The following is a 19,175-nucleotide window of genomic DNA, read 5'->3' as shown; positions in this document are numbered from 1 at the left end:
AGCAGAATGTGATTAAAATAAGTGAGCTAGTTTAGTCTCTAAAACAGACATGGCAACGGCTTGATGCTAACATATTTATTTGCTGTCAGAATTCAGAATTCTGAGATTAAAGTCAGAATTCTGAGAAAAAAGTCAGATTTCTGAGAAAAAAGTCAGATTTATGAGATTAAAGTCAGAATTCTGAGATTAAAGTCAGAATTCTCAACAAAAAAAAATCTGAATTCTGAGAAAAATGTCAGAAATCTGAGATTAATGTCAGAATTCTGAGACACAAAATCAGAATTCTGAGATCAGTCAAAATTCTGAGAAAAAGTCTGAATTCTGAGATTAAAGTCAGAATTCTGAGGAAAAAGTCAGAGTACTGAGATTAAAGTCAGAATTCTGAGAAATAAATCAGAATTCTGAGATCAAAGTCCGAATTCTGAGAAAAGTCCGAATTCTGAGAAAAAGTCCGAATTCTGATATTAAAGTCAGAATTCTAAGGAGAAAAAAAATTAGAATTCTGAGGAAAAAAGTTAGAATTCTGAGAAACAAAATCAGAATTCTGAGATCAGTCAAAATTCTGAGAAAAAGTCAGAATTCTGAGGAAAAACTCAGAATCCTGAGAAACAAAATCAGAATTCTGAGTTCAGTCAAAATTCTGAGAAAAAAGTCAGAATACTGAGATTAAAGTCAGAATACTGAGATTAAAGTCAGAATTCTGAGAAATAAATCAGAATTCTGAGATCAAAGTCCGAATTCTGAGAAAAAGTCCGAATTCTGATGTTAAAGTCAGAATTCTGAGGAAAAAAACTGAATTCTGAGGGGAAAAAAAACTTTTTTGTTGTATTTTACAGAAAAAATAAAATAAAAATCAGTTAACTTTCTTAATGTTTTCAGTGGCCCTATCCTCTTCCGTTGCATATGCACGTTTGATCGCCAAATAGTTTCTAGATGCAGATAAGAATTTGTCAGTGACCAAGCATAAATGTACTATAGGCGATGTATAATATCAATATTTAACCTTGTTGAGAAGTACCGGTAGTTTATTTGAAAAAAAAGTTCAGAGCTATCCGAGTCGGATCCCGGAAAACTGTCTGAATTCCCATCTCTAGGCGGTCAGTGGAAATTCGGAAAAAATCGAGCAAAGCCGAGCAGAGAACTCTCCTCCCTCCCTCCCTCCCTCAGTCGTGGTGCAAGCAGCCATGTTGCTGTTATTGGCTTGTTCCGGTATCAGGGCAGGATAGACCGCATTCGGGGCGCAGCTCCTGCCTTTCTCCCCCTCCCTCCTGTCGCCCGTAACACACACACACACACACACACACACACACACACACACACACACACGTGCGCGCGCCTCCTAAAGAAGAAAGCCCTACTTTGCCCGTAATGGATTCAACAACTTGATGATTCCTCCTTCGCCTGTCGGCGCACAGACCTGACGAGCTGCTGCTGAATTGCCACACTGCAGTGCAGCACTTGGTGAGCGACCTTATTCCAACCACGCAACGCGAGAAAGAAAGCCTGCCGGTAATTTGCGTGGATTATCTTTTTTTCCCCTTTTTTTTTTTTTTTTTTTTTTTTTGCGGGTCGCCCTTTTGGCAGTCAGCGCCACTGCGGTCTGTCGCTGGGCGATAGAAGCTAACTAGCTAAGCTTTGCATTGAAACAGACGCGATTTTTGGCTAACAGTTAGCCAAGACAGGAAAAAAAAAATCACTTCGGCTTTTCTCACCTGCAACGTTTGTTCTTTACAAAGTTTTATATTTCCTGCTTTCTTCTAGGACTCGATATTTCGGACTTGTCCTGTCAGAGTCAGGGAATAACTTTGGCCTGAAAGTTTTTTTGGACCTTGGGACCTAAACCCGAAACCTAAGGGGAACATCTGTTGGTACAAAAAGGAACCCTGAAACGGCTTTTTTTGGGATGCCTGTGGATATAACATTGGATAAATATCTATTTTTCATGAAGAACTAAAGCTGCCTTGTCTTATTAAAACTCAACCGTTGCTCAACTCTCAGCCCTCAAGCTAACACAACAAGTTAGCTGTCCCACAAACGTCCCGGTACCCACTCGCCAAAACTCTTCTCCTCTCTATAAATATATTTAATTTGGACCTGGATGTTTTTAAACCGAGCAACAAGCTGAGGGAAAAAAAGGACACCAGCTTTTTTTCCTTCGCTGTTGCCCGTTGACAAACATGGGACACGCAGTTGCTACAAGCTAGTCGCTAGCTAGCTGGCTAACTCTTCCCTGCTAGCCGCTGATGTGGGATTCAACTTGTTGATTCAACGGGGGACATCTGTTGGAAGTTTGCCCTCCACCATTACATACTGGGCTTTTAAATGAACAAAAGAAGCTGATCGATCGGCCTTCCTTCACGGTTTTCTCCGATTGTTTGGAACAATTGAATAAAGATGTCAACAAGGCCCTCACAGGGGCAAGTCATTGAGATTTCCACAGGGCAGGTAAGGCGATTTTTCTTTTCTCCCCCATATAATATAGATATGTATTAACGATGGGAGTATTTAAACAATTTCAATCTCAACTCTGTTATTGTTGCAAATGGGTACACAACAGTGATTCACCAGCTTGCCTACGCAATTACACTGGAGTTCCCACTCCTTGTAGCAAAGGAGAGCAAGTTGAGGTCTCTGTTTAGTCTGTGAATCCTGGCAGGTCTTCACTTTGACATTTTGCCACATTGGTCTATTGAAACACGGACAGTTTAACACAATTATGCATTTGATAGAGCAGAAAGGGAAAAACAATCAAAACAACAAAAACATATCAGTGGATATGATGGCTCAATGGATTATCTTAAAAGAGCACTAAAACACATTTGAGATCACACTGAGATTATGTTTTTTATTTAATTAATTTAGTGCTTTTGAGGCACTAAATGTCCATTGTTTTTACACTGAAACCAAAACCCTGTGACTAAGCATAGGCTAGGATTATAACCTCAAATTGAGATTCAGTGGGTGTGACATTATGACATCTTTGCATGTACATTTCAACTTGCAAACAACCCAAAGGCTGATCAGATTTAGTTTGAAGACAATATTAATGTGAGACTCCGTTAATTTCAAACTTGACCTACCTGTTTTTTTAAGAGCATATATATATATATATATTTATATTCTTTGAAATCTCTTTAAATGACTTTAGATTGTATGGATGTTAACTTGTGACATGTTGTTGTTGTGGTTCTGAAACCACAACTTTGCAAAACCCTATTATACCTCAATATGAGGACAATCTCTTATTCACACTAAATGTTATATCTACAGCACATGTCTCAAACTAACTAATGTCTTAAACTACAAAATAAATGGGACGAATGTTATATCAGGTTGTTGTGTTCTCTAAAGGGAAATTTTGAAATTGAAATACTACCATTTTAAAAACTTAAAGATGCTGATATGAAATTCAGTGCAACACCCTTGCCCTACAGTATATTTTCAGCGATAAACAGTAGAAATTTTAAAATAAAAATAAGAAATCTAAAGGTTTTTAAATATCGAGATTCGAGAATATAATATTTTTGGCGTAATTATGTTTAAACTAAACCTTTTCTTGAAGAAACATTTTGAAACACATCTTAGTCATTCATTTGTTTAAATAGATAAATGTTATCAGTATTGTGAATATGTTGACTTTATTTTATTGTAGGAAATTCTAAAACTTAAATCTTAAAAGTGTAATTTGAAGGGTTTTGTGAGGGGAATCCTGGAGCATAAAACAAATATACAATGACTAAAGACACAATGGCACCTGCCTACTTGTAGGTATATAGAATATTAAAGCAGGTGTTGAAAATAAATCTTTATTAGTTTGTTTGAACCCAGCATGAAGCTGCTGGTTTAACCTGTGCTGTATGGGATAGGTTTAGACTGGTTGCTCGTATCTAACTTAAAGATCAAGGCTTAAAAAAAATTGCAATTTCAAAACAAGTACAACATTTAATCTTGTTTGTCTGGTCTAAGACCTTTCAGGAAGATACCAGAGATGTATTGAAAATACATGAGTTTACTCTGGTTGTATGAGGATTAAATTAACAAGGTGTAAAATTCTGTATAAGAAGCACTTGAAAAATTCCTCAAATTAGCAAAGAAATCGATAGATTTAACAGTTAAAAGTCTGCGTCATCTTTTCTTTTTCTATTGCAGTGGCAGTATGTGTCGCTTTCGGTTTAATATAAAACCAGTCAGCTTCATATATGTTTTTAATATTTTATTTTGATTTAATTTCAGGTTATCTTTGCATAAGATTCCTATACTGATGCACATTCTCTGTGTTCACTCCATAATTAAAAATTGGGTTAGAGTTTGTGTTCTTGTGTTGGGAAATAAGGACAAGAACATCGACTTTTAGAAATATAGTGACATCAACTGGTTATTCAAAATGGCAATATCCTCAAATTAAAGCAGTTCACGCCACAGAAATCAGTTTGTGTATTGTTTGCACAGGGAAGTGGAGACACAGGAAAACTAAATATTTCCCAGCAGGAAGTATTTATTTGTTGTGATGGTGCATAGTTAACAATGGGAACAAACTCTTTAAGCTTCAAATTAATCTTCAGATTTTAGCTACTGTTGATAAATTAAACACAAATACAGCAAACTGATTTCAAGCTGCTGTCCTTTAATCGTCCATACAGGTGCAGGAAGTGATTAGTAACACATCACCATGTGGTGTTAAACAATGCTCCATTATCTCTTAAGCTAAAAGCTTCCTAAATACTCTGGAATAATCACCTGCTGCTTTGCAAAGGATTGGAGGAATAAAAAAACAAATTGTTTGGTTGCATGGATCGAGGTCTGTTAGGCCAACGTACCTAAAGGTTAAAAATTAAGATCAAAAATCAGTTTTATGAATACAGGAATTTGATCTTTGTCTTTGAAAGTGCTTGGAGTTTTCTTTATGTGAATTGGTACTGCATAAAATAAAATTAATTGAATGTTAAATTGAATTAAATGATTTATAGGCTGGTTGTATAGATTTACAGACTTATTAATCTGGATAAGAAGAGAAGTAGATGTAATTTTTTAGATCTTCTATGATCTAGCTTTTACTGTTTAAAAACAGCCTCAACACTGCACAAGACATCTTTAAACTAGTTATATCCGTTATTTGCTGTAATCTAAAATGAGATATCTTTTCTATGTGGAAGTAACATTTACTCATTTTTTATAATTATAAGCTGAAAACTTGGACACCTATAAACAAGAATCACATTTTTGTTTCTGTCCTATTCAAGGTTTTCATGACTAATAATATTTTGGTTCTTAAAGACAGTGGTGCCACCTGCATATATTTCTCATTACTCTCAGGAGCTATGGAAAACTCACTCTGATTGTTTTCTGTTTGTCACAAGGTTGACATGCCTCTTTGAGTTTTCTATGTTCTACAGTAAACAGTCTGACCTCAGGTGTCTGGGCTTTTTGGCACGCTCTTATAAGGGAATAAGGCGGCTTCCTGATGGGCGGCTCTTGACAATTCAAATGTTTTCTGCCTTTGCTCTGTGTTAAAAGCAGAATCCTGTCAGACGTTATCTGTTGATACCCTGATCTCACTCCACGAGTCAACCTGAATGTGTTGGCACATTAAACAGCACAGATCATTACCTCCAGTGGACTGTAAAAGGAAAAGCATTTTGACCACATGTAGTTGATGGTATGAGCGCATGCACGTACGGCGATACGAATATCCATATTTTGCTACAGCTTCATTAAGCTTGAATAAAACAGTAAATTAAGTTGTATTAGAAAAAGTGCCCAAGGCTACAGAAGAAGCAAAAAGCCCTGGATACATTTATCCTCAGTGAAAGGAAGTGTTGTCTGATTGGATGTTGTGTTAAACAAATCGTAACGATTATCAAATGAACAATGTAGGAACCTTTTTCTTTTCACCTCCAAAATGACTAATTTGTTAAAAAATCTTTAAATGAAACAAATATCTCACCTAGTGAACAGCTGAGTATTGAAAAAGAATAAAAAATTGAACTAATTATAATGCGGCTGCATAAGAGACTAAGACTTGTATAAGGTTTTAACTAGGGAGTGAACAACTAATCAGATTAATCGATTATTGAAATAATTGTTAACTAATTTAATAATCGATTAAGCGTAAACTGGAGTATAGAGACTTTAAAACTTGCCTTTAGCTGACCAAGCAATTGTAAGAGAACTGTAAAATATATATCAATATTTTGCATTTAAGATAAAAAACCAAACAAAACCTTTTTCGTTTGTCATCGTCATCCAGAACTCTAGAAATGGAAAAGTTTGGGTTTGACCTGGTTTAAAGAGTCTTCTTTAAGGAACATTTTGAAATCCGAATTTTAATGGAAAAAATGATGAACAGATGGATCGATTAGCAAAATAATTGTTAGTTGCAGCCCTAGTTTTAACAGTAATAAGTAGAGCTGAAGGAAGTACATACTGATATAGCAAATTTAGAGATCTTTCAGATTATCTCCGGTAACCTTTGGCTGAAAAATCTGCGCTATTTTGTTTCTTGAAAACAGCTGGCATTAAAACACCTAGAGTTTACATGAGCATTTCTGTTTGTTTTTTTTATTGAAATTAAGAAGCTGAGAGTATAATATACACTTCTATGCTTTACCCTAATGAAGGTGAGTAGTTAAGCTCTGTCTTCATGAACCCTTTGAATCATACTTGGAGTGTTTCTTCAACTCCACATCTTTATAGCCTCCTTTTGTATACTCATGGTTATGATTAATATGAGAGCTGTTGAATCTGCCAGTTTAATGTTCAACCATTATGGTGCCCTTCCTTAACTTATTTTTGACGCCCGTATAATGAGACAGAGCCTTGTATTGCTTTGGCTTCACAGTTTTAAAGACTAGCACAACAGCAGAAATGTAACAGTTTAATATTTTTCTAGATACATTTTATTATGAAACATATTGCATTACACGGGTTGCTTTGTACTGTTTGTGTTTCATTGCCAAATAGGAAAGAGAGGAAATCAAAATGTTTGCTGCCACATCTTGCTGGAGCTCTTCGCCTTTTTCTTTCAAAGAGCCAACCGAATTAAAAAAGAAATATTCATGATATGCTTTACATATCTTATCTTAATGTTAAATGTCAGTGCTTTTAACCGAGAGATGAAGCCATTAATGTTGCATTTTGTGAGTGGTTTCTGGTCTGATGAAGGCAGAATACCCCATCACGCCTCTCTCTGGTTCATAGCAGTTCTTTCCCGCTTTTTGTTGGGTGTCATAAGATTTGACAATAGTTATTACAGAGGAAGATGTTGTGGTCATCGTCTTGTCTTAAGGTCTAAGTAAATGGTTGAAACCTGAACCCCCTCCTCCCCTGAAACATGTGATGTACATCCCATTGAAGTCATCTATTCATTAACCTAATCACATCTAAACTTGTGAGACTTTTCCATTCAGAAGAAAGGGGTTTTGATCATTGCTTCTTCATTGTGGGCAAAAGGTCAGCGGCGTGTGCTTCCACACAGTCTGTTTTTATTCCTTCTGTGTTTTTATTTATTTTGTTTTTTACTTTTGGTATCATGTCTCGAAACGCAAAACCAAATAGCTCTGCAGACGGGTCTGTAAACGGAGAAGCTAAAGCAGATATCTGTCGCTCAGCTCGAGTCTGTAAATGAATCCTTGCTTTAATGGTTGAGCCTTAGGATAAAAGTACCCTGTGAAGACGGCATACTGTCCCGTTGTCATCACCAGTTGCTGGGCATGTCGGAAGAGAGCTGTCCAACATAGAGAAGTGCCTTGTGACATGTCTTTAGTGGTGTTAAATGGCAGATATGTTAAGCGACTTTTATCAGACATGGAGGTTTGTATACTGGCAACCTGTTTGAAGAAGTAGTTGGGCACAAAGGACACTTGTGTGACCTTTAAGATGGAGGGATTGTTTCATTTGAACTGCTTTATCACCAAACTAGTTCTTTTAAGGGATTTTGGCTTAAAAACAAAGTCTTCAGAACCTTGTTGTCGTTATTAGGTTTGCTTGTTTTTGTCCGGTTCCCTAAGCATGACCGAGTGATTTCCTGTTTTACAGTATAATGTGTCTTGTCATCAGACCACATTATTGACACACATACAGCTCGAAATACTGGTCCGTCTTTTTAGTTTCGTCCTTTTGTGTAATTGTTTTGCTAGGTGCACCCTAGCTGAGCAAACTGGATCCTCCTTTTATTGAAGTTTGATCGAGGCGAGACGTAGAAGTCTTGTTGAGAATAATCTAAATGCGGACGGTGAAGGAAATGACCTTTTTTTGTGTGTTTAATTAGTTTAACTCAAGCATTGCTTATTGAAGACTCTCCATCCCCAAAGGAAATATAACAGGAATAAATAGCGTTCCTTATTTGAGAATGTTGAAATAGTCTGCCCTGTTGAAAGCTGGAAGCAAAAAATGAATAGAACATGCTGTTCTATTATTGTGATAATATACAGGATAAGACCTTGAACTTTTGTCATTTCTTTTTCCCTCAATAAGAAAAAGTCAGTGCATCAGTTCAGAGCCCACAGATGGACCTAAACAGTTAGAAATAGAAAATCCCTTTATTGTTTTTAATGTAAATTCTGGTGTTTACAGCAACAAAAATAGTCACACAAATATAGACCTTAGAAAAATGTATAATACATAATAGTGAAGAGTTAAAAGATAAACGGTAAAATACGGTACTGTAGTGTTTCAACCATATAAAACTATGCACCTTGAGAATAAATAACCAATATACAGTGATGGATAGTTTTTACAGCAATTTATATTTGAAAAGTTGCTGTTATTTAACTGACTGAGATAGAAACTGTGCAAAATCAGCACCGATGTAACAACTTATTGAGGTTGTTGGGAACAGTGGTGGTTATACACTTATTACTGACTATCTACTTGCTGACTAGAATGGTGGATGTTCTACAGTAGGCATGTTTTGGTTCATTTTCTTTATCGAAATAATGAATTGTCCAATGTAAAAATACTATATTAGCACTAAGCAGTATGTTATTGATCTTAAACAGCAGTGGGAATACCTGTTGCTATTTTTGAAAGGTAAACTGGTAAATGACTTTATCGATTTGTTTAGAATTTCAGCATAAATAAGCATAAATCTTGGGCTATCATACGAGAGTCCATGTCTGATACCGAAATGACCACAATGACCATGCACCATAATAATCAGTTACAAAGTTTACAAACAAGACCTGCTTTTGTCTTGTATGCTTGTGTTTCACATTGTTCACATGCTTTCTGTTGTTCTTAGTTAGATTTAGAGTGTCAAACTTTTTTTAAAATTTTTTTACGCCTTTTATTCCATTTAAATATCCAGATCAGGGAACCTAACCGCACCTAATGATGTCAGAGGATCTAATTTAATTCCTGTCACTTGTTCTCAGCTTTTTTTTTTTTTATGTCTAAATGGGGACATTTTTTCTCTTTTATTTCTTTAAACTTATTTAAGATGGATACTAGTAGTTTATTGCTGAAGTTATGTGAAATCCCTCAGGCGTTACTAACCTTGTTTGATGGTTCAATTTGTTAATCTTGGTAATCTCCTTTATGAATGCTGCAGAATAAAACTTGGTTTACATTTGATTAATGTATTTTCCTTAATGATGAAAACCATTAACTTTTTATGACAACCTACGAGTATATGTTTTGCTTATGCTTGGCATCTAATAATGCACTGCAGGTCCGAAATGCTCCAGATTGATATAGCAAATGTTTTTAAGAATACGTTTCTGCTGGGCTCTTTTGTAATGTATCCTAAAGACCATTTGTTTGTTTTTAATAAAAGCCTCAGATAACATTGAGGTAGGAGCATTTTTTTTTCAAACTACATATTGAAACCTCACAGTGATATCAAATTGTTACACAGGAAGTGGGTCTGTGTTTGAACAGGAACTGGCCTGATATCAGATACCTATATGCTGCCCATGGCAGTGTGTACATGCCCTGTATTATTGAGAATTCTTCTCACAGGAAAGTCATCTAATGTTTTAGCTGTTTGGACATTTTACTATATTAACACTCTCAGGTTTTCTTGTATATTTTGGTGAAGACGAGAGTAAACAAATCCTTTCCAACACCTGGTTTAAGTTTTCATATTTGTCTAATTTTTTTTGGAATAAAACGAAAAGTGAATGAATGTTAGAAAAATGCTAAATCACACATATTATGAATGTGTATCTGTTTTGGTGCTATTCTACAAAGATGGGTTCTAGATGCTTTCCATTGGAGGTTTAACCAGAGTATCTGTTGCTTTGCTAATCATACTGTTATATTTTATCACACACAACCACAGACCACTATAGATCAAATCTGAATTGCAGTGGTAAGGATTAAAGTAAAGTTGCCCAGGATGCTGATGGTCAAAGAGATGGGTTAAAGCAAATACACCGCTCCTTTTTTTAACTCGGGCAGCCATACTAGTTTTTTTTTTTTTCCTTTCATTTTGTCACATTGTAAGCTGGTTTGTGGTTGTAATTTGACCGAGATGTGTGTGAATACTTGTTTGCTCTCGTTAACTGCTTTAGTTTGGCAGCTTTTCATGTTACTTCATTGTTTGGTGCCAAATCATCAGAAGTTCTATAAAGAAGCATTGCTATAAAACCCCAATAACTTCCCTTCTACAGGATTATTTACTAGTAATGTTTTGGATAGATTGTTCAATTTTTATGTAGTTTGCTGTAATGACCTAATCTTAGATGGTGTTGTCCGATGTAAATGTTAAAGGCAATAAATCCTTCCTAAACTTCCCCCTCAAACAGTTTGAAACTACTTGCTGCTAATGAGGTTAAAGGAGATTATGTTGTATTTATGTGGACTTTGAATGAATAAGATTAGCAACACCTCCTGCTGTGTTTATAAAAACCAAAACGGAACACTTTGCTTGGTCCAGGAACCCCTGTACCACCTGTAAGCTAGCATGGCAATCAATTTAGCCTCTGAATTAATTTAAAAATGTTTTACCTATTGTGTAAATACGTTGCTTCTGAGCTGAAGTAGTTTTTTGTTTTGGTCTAATTTGACCTATTGAACCTGTCTAACTGTGGCTTGTGGATTAAAAACGCTGCTAAGTAGCACAGCAGCAGAGACAAAGAAATCACGGTGTTGGTAATTTGAGTGTAGCTCTGCACAGGTTGACGTTCTTCACCCGATACCTGAGGGAGACTTCCAGCACGCAGAGGAGCAAGAAACTCTATATACAGGAGTTTCTGAATTTTTAAAATGTATCTCTAGTATATTTACGATGCGTTGATAATCAAGTGCTGTGTTTTGTTTCTTTGTTATGAGTCATCTAAAAGCAGCCCTTTACTTTGAGTTGCTTGCACTTAATTTTTACTCCCCAAAAAGCAATAAATTAGGCCTTTAAACCTTAACAGAACTGTCGCTTGTCGGCTGAGATGAAAAGCAAAAGCCAACCAGGGATCCTGCTTCAAACACACACAAAAAAGGTCACTCGCTTTATCAGTTTCACACACACAGTGGAGTTGCTCATTATTTTTTCCGTATTAACAGACAGTTGGTTAATTATAAATCAGATCAGAGCTTCAGTTTCTTTGTCATACACCCCCAGTTCTTGGGAATCAGATGGTACAGCAGCAACGCTGTGAAGTTTTTGAGCTGTTGGTTGGGTTGTGTCTCACATCGTCGGGTTGAAACAGGCCTTTCTGGTTTAGCTGAGCTGTAGGTGCGGCAGCTAACTGTAGACTATTGATTTTGAAAAGCTTGACATCATACAGGAGGAGAAGTGATGGACTTTCCTTCAGGCCTGATGTGAAATCTTTTAGCCCGTTCTATCTGTCCAGCATTAGGTTTCATCCATAATCAACATGCATTCTGTGTTACCTTTTTAAAGAGATATTTTAACTGTTTAGATTATTAAAAATTAAAGATAAATTAAATCACTTTTAAGCAGCATTTTGTTGTTGCCACATAAACTTGAACATGAATCCAAATGGAAAAAAAAGAATGCATTTAAAGCTGATAATGGACATAATTATTAGCTGTGCCGTTCAGGCTCAGACACGTCAACTAAGTTTATGGAGAAAATGTCAATTAGAGTAAAAATTTTAGTCTAAAACCTTAGTGGTGAGAAGTTGCTTTCAAACTTAGAAGCTTGGTTATTGAGTCATGCTTATTAAGCTCAGTATTTTTCTACATCAACCCATAGCATTGCCTTCAAAAGCAAAGCTGACACCCTGTTTAATCACAGACTCGTTTCGATTAAAAACAGGCAGGATAAAAGCGTCTTAGCCTCAAGTTGGCGTCGATCAACTCTTATGGTAGCCTAGGTGGTACGCCACACAAAAAAGCTTACAATTAGTACGATTTTATTGTAGAGATGGGATCTAGACTGAGACAGGAATCCCAAATCTGAATTTTAAATGTTTGTGTTATTTTTAGGGCTGCAACTAACGATTATTTTGCAAATCTGTGTCAATAATTTTTTTGATTGATAATTGGATAGCCAAAGGTTCTTTAAAGAAGATTTTTACTAAATTAAACCAGGTGAAACTTAAAACTTTTCAACTTGAGGATTTCTAGATAGAGCATATTGACAGACCAAAACATTTTTATCTTAAATGCAAAGTGTTTATATATTTTTTTCAGAATTTTGGTATAATTACTGCTTTAAGTGGGTCGCTTGGTCAGCTAAATGCATCTTTGTTCTATACTCCAGTTAATGATTAATCAATCAGTACATTAGTGTACAATTATTTTAATAATTGATTAATCTGAATAATTGTTTCAGCCCTTGTTGTCAAAAACGTCAAAAGGAAATCTGTGGTGGAGATGACCAAATACATTTTAGAGAAGCTATTTATTGATTTATTATACTTTATTTATAACCATTACAAAAAAGGACCGCATAGTGCAGGGTATGCTTTGTTCTGGCTCTGTGCTGGGAACTCCATTAGAAATGTATAGGTAATTGAATAGGTAATTGAATAGGTTTTCCTGGAGCTTTAAGTAGAATGGTCTGCTTTTAATCTTATGAGTCTAAGGTTGAGATTTTTTAACCAGACACTTTGAGATGGCTTAATGTTAAATGGAGGAATATGTATGAAAAACAGCCAATGCCAGCTGTTTAATAAGGTGGAGGATCTGTGGTGCTGTGGGCCTGCGTCTTTCCTAGATGTCCTGTGAACCTTGTAGAAATGTGGGTCACTATAAGCTTTGAAATAGCAGTAGTGTAGTTTTGCATTCGGTATTTCATCAAACTGTATAAATATTGACAAATCAACCCCAGAACAGTTCAATCTGATAGCTTTTACAGGCCTTTTAGAGGAGCCAACTTCAACTTTGACATGGTTTGTATCCAAATTTCTGTCTTTACAGCTTTATGCCTTTTTATCACATTCCCCAAATGCTAGATCCAGAGCAGCTCGATCATTGAAGCAGACATGAGGATCCAGCCATTACCTTTTTTTAACCTCCCACGTTGTGAAGGTTACAGAGACATGTTTACGGCTGTGGTTCACACGTAGCGCTCACACCCAGTTGCATAGCACTTAGAACAAGGAAGTGCTATGAAGTGTGTCCTAACTATGAGAGCAAGAGTGCAAACAGGAGTGGAATTGATTTCTCCCACACACACCAAAGAGAGTTTGGGGTTATCCAGTCATACTCACCCACACACTCATTCGCAGCAGATTGAGACTCGGCGTGACACCACCTTGTTAAAGTAAAGGGGCCTCTTTCAAAATTACTTTAGGAGTTTGTTACACTGGTATGGCTGTTATACTTGTGCTACATCAAGGTCTATGGGGATTTTGCCGCCTACTTTCTCCTTAATATAAGTTTTATTTATGAGTGAAAGACTGACTTCTGCTAACATTACATTGCATTTTATTTTTTCCATAAACAGTTGTTTTCTCGAAGCGCTACGCTTCCCATATGCTGGTCATACTTTATCTGCAGTAGAAGCTATGCATATGTATGTTTTACTATTATATTTACTTGGAGTAAGGTCATATTTAAAGTAATTCAGGAACTTTTTTGGATCTTAGATCGTAAAATAATGCATATGCTTTAATCACACATTATTGTGCCACATTATTCTGAAGAAAAAGGTCTATCAGCTTGGCAGATTTTAGGCAATAGAGAAAAGCCTTGGAAAATATTGTGCTTTAAAGGACAGAGTAATATGATCATTATGTTTGTTTTAGGGATGAAACAGTTAATTGGAACAATTGTGATTTATCAATTATTGAAATAATTGTCAACTAATTTAATAATCGATTAATCGTAAACTGGAGTGTAGATACCCTAAAACATGAGTGTAGTTGACAGAGTAACCCACCTTCAGCAGCAATTACACCAAAATGGCAAAAAAAAAAGGTGTCTGTCATTATGCTGTATCCAGAACTCCTTTGGTGGAAAAGTTTTAGTTTCAATTGGTTTAATTTAGCAAAAAGTCTTTTTTTTTTTAAGGAATCATTTGCTATCTGAATATTAATCAATTCAACGAAAAAAAAATCAACAGATTGATTTGCAAAATAATTGTAAGTTGTAACCCTAGTTTGTTTAAAAAACAAAATTAGTGTTTGGAGATGTAACATAAATATTGTAACTGATCTGTTACATAAGGATAGGATTATTTGCATTGGTTATTTTTTTTTGCAGAATGCTTAAATAAGGAAAGGAAGATGTAAAAAGTAGCTAATTTGCTGCAAGTCTTGTTGTTCTGGTCCTTGTGGTATAAAAGTCAAGCTTTGGAACCAATTTTGCAACAAACTTCTTTACTTGATGTGCAACATCTTTGTTTTTAGCCCCACAATGTTCTCAGATAAATGAGTGAGTTATCAATTACAAATTTAATGGAACGTGTGAAGTCATGTGCATATCAACCATCTTTGGCTGAATGTTTCAAACCAATATAAAACATATTTATGTAACTGAGATCATTACCAGACTAGCATCTTGTATATGGATTTGAACATGCTTTATGGTGAGCTCAGTCTGTTATCACCATAAATGAAATCGAGATTTGGTTCTGACCATTAGTTTTAGTTGTTTTTAGGTTGGATTATATTGCTTAGAAATCATTTCCTGTTGTTTTTTTCTCCTTTCCTACCAATTCTAATAATTTCTTTTCACCCTTAAATTTCATATTAGTAAAGAAACTCTAGCTTTCAATTCAGCCATTTCCTCTTCTAGGTTACCTAATTTTAAGAAAAATTAAATTCAAGCTGTGAAACATTCTTGTAAAATTATGTTTTACAGCAGACATCTCCAATGTCGGTCCTCGAGGGCCGCTGTCCTGTAGGTTTTAGAGGTTTTCCTGCTTCAGCACAGCTGATTTCCATTGATAGCTGATTAACAGGCTTTTGCTATCATCAGAATCAGCTGTGCTGAAGCTGAGAAACCTCTAAAACCTGCAGGACAGCGGCCTTTGAGGACCGACTTTGGAGATGCCTATTTTACAGTACCTAAATACTTGTAACTAGTGGTATTACACAGTTGGCTAATTTATGTTTTATAAGTACACATCTAAGAACTAAAAGTGATGAACTGATGTCGCTCCGTGCTATAAAAGGCCAAGCAGTGGATCAGTCGGAAAAAATCCAGATTTTCCACAAATCAAATGTGGCCTGTATTTGGAAAGTTCATGTCAAGTCAAAGGACTTGACCAAAGCGCGATAAGTCGATTATTGAAATAATCGTTAACCAATTTATTCATCGATTATACGTTAACTAGAGTGCCTTTATTTGACAGTGCAACCCATTAAGGGCATAAATTGTACCAAAATTGTAAAAAAAAAAAAAAAAGTATATATAAACATTTTGCATCTGAAATAAATCTGTCTGTCAATATGCTCCATCCAGAACTCCACAAGTGGAACAGTTTGAGTTTCACATTGTTTCATTTTTTTAAAAGTTTTCTATAAGGAATCTTTGGCTATCTGACTATTACTCCATTAGTGGGAAAAATAATCAACAGATTAATTGATTTGGAAAGTAATCCTTAGTTACAGCCCTAATGCAGTAATTTACCCACAAACTCAAACACTGATGATGGCGAGCTACGTTGGAGGCAAAGCTGCCCACAGGCGAGGTCCCTCCAACCGCCATCAGTCAGTACAGGTGCAGTGTCTTGCCCAAGGACACAATGATACTGAAAGCTGGAGTTGGGGCTTGAACTGACAACCCGCACTCTTACATCCAACCGCACCATAAACAAAACAGAAAACGATTAATCAATATAAATGCTCAATCACCCAGCCTTATTCGTTAATTTCTTCATCCACTGAGGACATTAGCATGGTTTACTTCTTTTTAGCTAGCCAACCGGATATTGTACATGTCTGTTTTGTTTTACTCATCCGGGTTAAGATAAACTATACTTAAATGGCTGTTAAAATGTTATACTGAAAGAACCACTGAAACTTTGAGGCTGTCTGGAGTGAGTTTACCTATAGTCTGTGGTCTGCTTAAAGCTGTTCCTTCAAGCTAACGTTGTGGAGGGGGAAAAGTAAAAATGGTGAAACAGTGCGAATGCAATTGGCTCAAAGGAAAGGAAAACATGTTGAACCCTGCTTAAAATGCATTTTCTTTGTAGCATAAATGTTTGCTACATCCGTTTTACCTTGACAGGGATAGGTAGCAAAGCATCCAGGCACTGTATTCCTGTCAGTGTCCTCCTCGGCATATAAAAGTGTGTGTCCTGGTTTTGTTGGTGTGATTGAAAATGCTCTAACATGTTTTTCTAAAATAATGCTGTAACCAGTGTTATTGCAAACTTTGACTGGATTGTAGGTCCAAATATTTGTCTTGGGTAAAACCGATTGTGGAGTAAAAGTGTTGCTTTTACAGGCCTGTTGGAAGTCTGAGTGCAAACAACTGCAAATGATGGTTTTAACTTCATTTTTAACTATTTAAAGCTGATTGTGTTAGGAAAAACTGTTTGGAGATATGTAGGTTAGGTTTGTATAAACAACAAAAATCCACATGATGCCTAATTAGATGGAAGACATCAAACAACGTCCGCTCATATAAGCGGCCATTGTTTCTCCCTTTGACCTACTTATCTGTGATAATGCAAATCTTCCCCTACTCCTTTTAGTTTTACTACCCATCTGTTATTTGGTGGTTATGAGGCACTGTCAAACAGGTACTGTTGCATTTCTCTGAGGCAAGTGTATATGCAATACCTGAAAAATGTATTTCTGTTTGAGTGGAAAAAAAATTGTCCCTGATTTTCATTTAAATTGGTGGCTTTGGTTCACAAGACAAAATAAAACACTGGAGAATGCAGATTGGAAAACCTGTGGCATTCTACCTTGGTTAGAAGTTTAAAATATTTTAATCTTGAGAGTAAATACTTGCACCAGAACTGCAGTTGGTGAAGGTCTATTGATGATGAAGTGGGGGAACGAGTGAGAAGTGGTACAAACCAACATCAAGATAAGCAAGCGTGTATGTAGAGCATACATACAAATCTTCATTCCTGGTAATATCTGCATGATGCAGCAGTTTTTTCTACATCATCTGGGTAGAGAAGTGTTTTCAGAATCAGAATCGGGTTTATTGCCATTGTTAGTGAAGGAGTTCACAACTAGGAATTTTTTATGGTACAATCGTGCAACATGAAACATATATGAAATAGTAAAAAGAATTATAAAAATCTCTAAAAACACTGGGGTATAAGGCATGCAAAAAATATACTAATATACTAATATTTATTTTCTTCATAGAGTTGATTATATAAACCCTGTTGGTATTTGGAGTATAGTTTTTTTTTTTCTTTTTTGCAAATGTGATGTTGCTGATTTCATCACGTAATTTATGGCTGGATAGTTTTATCATAATCTCTTAAAATTTGGCTTTCGAGATTAATAAAACTACTGCGATGTCAAGCCTGCCTGATTGAGTTTCGTAAAGTAAATTTAAACCATTTTAGACTTTTTATATGGTTTAAATTGATTGCAGCTCCACTTGTATTTTTTAAGTGATCTGTCAATAAATGTTTTTGCTGGCAGCGCCCTGATTTTATAGACCTTAAGAAGGAATCTCCCAGGCAATGAGTAGCTAGTTAAAGCGTGCTCTTTATCTTGGATTTTGGCTGAGGTGCCACATTTCCCCCTTTTGTTTTCTGTTTTTTGGCTTTTAATTAGGACTTCTTGTCTATTAGCCAAAGCATATTCAGTTTTAACTAAAGATCTAAGGAAATTCAACAACAGCTCTGTGAGAAAGAAGTGCCTTTTGAATAGTGGTGTGGATGGAGAGTTTAATTACTGAAGGACTTCTCATTACTGGTATGTGGGGATTTATTGGCCTGCTGCAGAAAAAAAGGATTGACCCAGTTTTCTAACAATGTTTTGTTATTAATCACTATCATAATTTGTCAGGACTTATTTTGAGGAGTGTTTGCTGAAATATTACTTACACACATTTAAACTTTCATTTACACGTTTTCAGATGATGAAATCACCAATTAGGTATTAGTATCTCCTGTTAATTTGCAGCTTATTAATCAATAACTTAATGTTTCTGGATTCATTGGGACGCTACAGATGAAATGACCTTAATTCACATCTAAAAAGTAATAGTTTTCCTTTGTAGTAAATTGTCTATTTTTCCTCTTCTTGTAAGATCTTCCTCCTATAATGTGGTTTTAGTAGAGAAGCCAAGTTTGAGTGTTCTTCTTTTTTTTTTTTTTTTTTGGTAGTACAAATTAAAACCCATGTTATTTTTGCTTGGCTTACAGATGTAATAAACTATGGGCATTCCTTTTCATTTTCAGTGAAAGAATGACTTTGTGCTTCCTGTCTGTAGCATATGACCTGCACTGTGCTCAGCCTGAACAGATAGTATAACAGGAGAGCTGTGCAGGTGGATGCCGAAATGCTAGTGGTTTGATATTGAGGCCATGAAAGCAAAGCGCTGAGTGCTGATGCACCATTGATCACTACCTGCATTTTTAGTATTTGGCAATACATAGCAACAAGAAGAGTTGGAAAACTTCTGTTATTTCCAGTCTAATTTCAGACTCTGTTTACTTCATTATACATATATACACTCACCGGCCACTTTATTAGGTACCCCATGCTAGTAACTGGTTGGACCCACTTTTGCCTTCAGAACTGCCTCAATTCTTGGTGGCATAGATTCAACAAGGTGCTGGAAGCATTCCTCAGGGAGTTTGGTCCATATTGACATGATGGCATCACACAGTTGCCGCAGATTTGTCG

At 35.9% G+C, this 19,175-nt stretch overlaps 1 protein-coding gene across 12 annotated transcripts in view; it reads left to right on the top strand.

The window, feature by feature from the left end:
- Nucleotides 1-1,304: 1,304 nt before the first annotated feature.
- mark2 (MAP/microtubule affinity-regulating kinase 2) overlaps nucleotides 1,305-19,175 on the top strand; it is a 64,374-nt gene continuing 46,503 nt past the window's right edge. For 11 of the 12 annotated variants that reach the window (XM_015395919.1, XM_015395914.1, XM_015395911.1 and 8 more), the window contains exon 1: nucleotides 1,305-2,445. In XM_015395919.1, the coding sequence (XP_015251405.1) occupies nucleotides 2,395-2,445 (51 nt within the window). In that variant the 5' untranslated portion in view covers nucleotides 1,305-2,394. The remainder of the gene's footprint in view (nucleotides 2,446-19,175) is intronic. The other variant, XM_015395908.1, reaches the window with a different exon arrangement.

The sequence above is a fragment of the Cyprinodon variegatus genome, unplaced genomic scaffold (genome assembly GCF_000732505.1).
Source record: "Cyprinodon variegatus isolate N-32 unplaced genomic scaffold, C_variegatus-1.0 Scaffold767, whole genome shotgun sequence".
Classification (NCBI taxonomy): Eukaryota; Metazoa; Chordata; class Actinopteri; order Cyprinodontiformes; family Cyprinodontidae; genus Cyprinodon; species Cyprinodon variegatus.
This window is presented reverse-complemented; position numbering and strand designations above follow the sequence as displayed.